Source organism: Montipora foliosa, chromosome 2, assembly GCF_036669935.1.
Source record: "Montipora foliosa isolate CH-2021 chromosome 2, ASM3666993v2, whole genome shotgun sequence".
Taxonomy (NCBI): Eukaryota; Metazoa; Cnidaria; class Anthozoa; order Scleractinia; family Acroporidae; genus Montipora; species Montipora foliosa.
In genome coordinates this window covers 35,537,106-35,540,342 of record NC_090870.1, presented here as the reverse complement: position 1 = coordinate 35,540,342, position 3,237 = coordinate 35,537,106, and the positions used below count along the sequence as shown (strand labels likewise).

General features: G+C 41.2%; 1 protein-coding gene across 1 annotated transcript; it reads left to right on the top strand.

Moving 5' to 3' along the window:
- Window positions 1-1,822: 1,822 nt before the first annotated feature.
- LOC137990728 (uncharacterized) lies at window positions 1,823-2,966 on the top strand. The gene has a single exon (XM_068835843.1). The coding sequence runs from the start codon at window positions 1,986-1,988 to the stop codon at window positions 2,721-2,723; it is 738 nt and encodes a 245-aa protein (XP_068691944.1). The 5' UTR covers window positions 1,823-1,985; the 3' UTR covers window positions 2,724-2,966.
- The last annotated feature ends 271 nt before the right edge of the window (window positions 2,967-3,237 follow it).

The window sequence follows — 3,237 nt, the reverse complement described above, 5'->3', positions numbered from 1 at the left end:
AACAACGCCTATATTTACGTTGTCTTGACCAACTTTTGCAGTATATTTTCTATCCTAATCCTATTTATTATATGACCAGCTCCGTGAGCAGGTAAGATGAACCAAATCGCGCGCTGTGATTGGTTACCCGAACGGGCAAGATGGAGCTATCTTGCCCACTCGGGATTTCTCGCTTGCTCCCGCACGATCAAAGATCATTTTTAATTACGCAAAAAAGAACTTGGCCAATATCCAGCCATCTTGACCTCACGCTTGGTCAATAACCCATATACATGGGCTAAACGCAAGCTACCTAAGCCGGAGTGTTATTATAAACCCGCCCGCCTCCCTCCATTCCGGAAATAAATGAGCGAATCCCACTCGTTAATTAATCCACGTTTTTATCATTTTACAGAAAACAAAAACCAAAAGAAAACTTACGCATGCTCAAATTCCGCACACGTTGCCACAAATATTTTCCCAACCATTTACATTACGGACCAAATAGAAAAATAGGATACCTCTCTTTTTGAAGACATTTTAAATCATCCCGACATCTACCATCCACTTTTTTCTCTTTTACTTCGTTCAAACAACATATTTTCGGCCTTAGAAAAAGTAACTATAAGTGCCAACTATGATTTAGCGCTGAGCCACTAATTCGGGACACTGTACAGAGGCCATGTTGGTGTTCCAAAACAAAGAAATGGCGGCCATGATGGTGTACCATACAAATCCTCCGGGAATTGAACTCTATTTTTATGCGAATACTTTCTTTTGTTTCAGCAGTCCAACATGGGCGCTGGTCACGTGAGTAAAAACGCTCTATACCAAATTGTAGGAGAGTGGAAAACCTGAGTACCCGGAGAAAGAACAAACAAACTCAACCAGTCTGAGAATCGAACCTGGGAGTGCTCTCACCACCACTGCGCTAGCCCCCACAAATTACTTAAATGAATGAAGACCTTTTTCAGTATGAGCTATCACTATCGAGTTTCTTAGTACATTTCGGACGACATGCGTTTTTGTTCCTTCCTTCCCTGCGTTTCTAAAAGGATGAAAAGAAAATCAAGACAAAAACCGTGAGTTTCCGTGTTAACCTTTTTTGATTGTACAGCAATTAACCTTGGCCACGTACTCCCGAACAAAAGAACGTCAAGTGAGCGGTGTGAATTGGAATAGGGCTGGAGAAATCCCCTCCAGTATTTCCGTTTGACTGTGTTTTTTTCCTAACGGGCGTAGGGGGTTTATACTAAGATCAATCAAACGGACGATAGAATTTTTTAACTTTACAGCTCGTATCCTTGTATCCCCTGAGATTCATTTGGCATTTGAAGTGCGGTCGAGTTATTACGAAGCGATAAATTCTAAAGCAGCAAGTTCTTTAATGTTCAAGGCCGGAACTGGATATATTCGATCGGGTACAGGGAAATGTGACGTCATCTTTAAAATTATTTGAGCAAATTGCAGAAAAACTTAAGCTTTCGAATTCCGGCCAAATTTTCCGAAAGGAATTTTTGAAAAAATGCGAGATATTAATATTTCTTGCCGATTTTTGAAGCTTTGTCGAGAAAATGTCTGTGCTATGCTTTTTCACGTAGACTGAGTTCTAGCAGTTTCAAGAAGAAATTGAGCATCTCCCGCCAGAAAGCCTCGCCCATAGCAACGGAACAAAACATCTCTAAATTTAGCAGTCACAGACGACACAACGAACGTCAGAGATGCGTTCGCCTGCTCTGATTGGTGGCCCAGTCCCAACATGTTGCTTGTGATCGACAAATGGCAATGACGTAATACAATTTGATTGGTTCAGCGGTTCCGAACGCTCTTGATTTCACAATCGTGCCTTCCTTGACGGCTATATTCAAGCACGAAACTTCACTCGACTGTGTCGTGTGTAAAGTTTTGTCGTTAGAGAATTTAAATTTTACCGGCAAGTTCATTCACCTCAGCAACTTAAAACAAAGGTGAAGCCAGGATCATTCTTACAAAGAATCCTTTTTGTTATGGATTGCGAAGCGACTAGAATTCTTCAAGTTTCAATGTCGAAAATAACGGACTCGCGTCGTTGTCGTGGTGGACCTCTTCTTCGACGTAATTTACTGGTTTCTAATGTCTTGAACAATGTGCTTACCGCAACAGACTCTGCCTATTGTACATATAGGACGAAAGTTGAGATGGATATGGACATAGATGGTGTGGAAAACGAACTTGTGCCTTTTGACAAGTCGAAAATGACGCCTGGTCTTATGGGAGGTTCCGTGAACACAGGAAATACGACACATACAGTAAGTTCCGCGGCAAAATCAAATGAAAGCACAACGGAAATAGAGCACATTGCTCCCAAGAGTGCTACGAAACAGGGCAGGGAGGCTGTTTGCATTGGGAAATCTGTTAAAGGCGATCAAAAGACTGGGAGAGAGAAGAAACCGGGAGACAAATATGTGACCGGCTCGAAACGAGCAAGACCTTATGTAAATGAACCTTGTGAAAGCCACGCGGTTCAGAACAAACGATTCAAAACTGAAACTGCCATCGATTCTTCTGTTATGGAACTAGGCTATCAAGAGCCCATGGACGTTTCTGGACTTGTCAACGTTTTTAACAGTAGTTTTTCCGGACTGTCTAATATTCCGAGGACATCTTCTCTGGGTTCCAATTTGGAGACGTTTCAGTGTATTGCTCCGGTTCGACCTGTCCGTGGCGTGTTCGGATGGTCGCAGACTGTCGTAGAAGCATTTTAGACATATGCGCAAATGTTTCCTATTTTTTCGTAAAGCTTGTTAATGCCGCTATACAACTTGTGGAGTTGCTGCGCTCTTTGTTATGCTTGCACGAATGTTTTGCTTTTGACGAAAGCAGTTCATTATCATCTTACGTAATAAAACTAATACTTTCGTTCATTGCAATTTCTTCCACTGTTAACGTTTTGTACCGCTTTTTAGACGTCGATTTGTAAAACAACAAATAAAAAAGTCAATCGTGAATTGCTTGTTATTTACATGCATTCGCCTGTTCATGGTTGAAGTTGTAATTTAAAGTCACGCGAACGATTTTGTATCTTCGTTTCCCGAAGAGTTTTTTTCATGCTCGGGCTCTTTGTATACGTTGTTACAAGTTTATTAAGGATAACTTTACCAGTTGTGAGTTAAGCAGGCCATGTTTTAAAAGGAAAAATTTGCCAAAAAATATATTTGGAGAACCGCCGACTTTTGTCACATGCAAAAGCAATGCGACGAAGTTTGTTGTGGAAAAATG

Excerpts from the sequence above, each read along its gene's own strand:
- LOC137990728 (XM_068835843.1), top strand. The coding sequence starts at position 1,986 with ATGGATTGCGAAGCGACTAGAATTCTTCAAGTTTCAATGTCGAAAATA.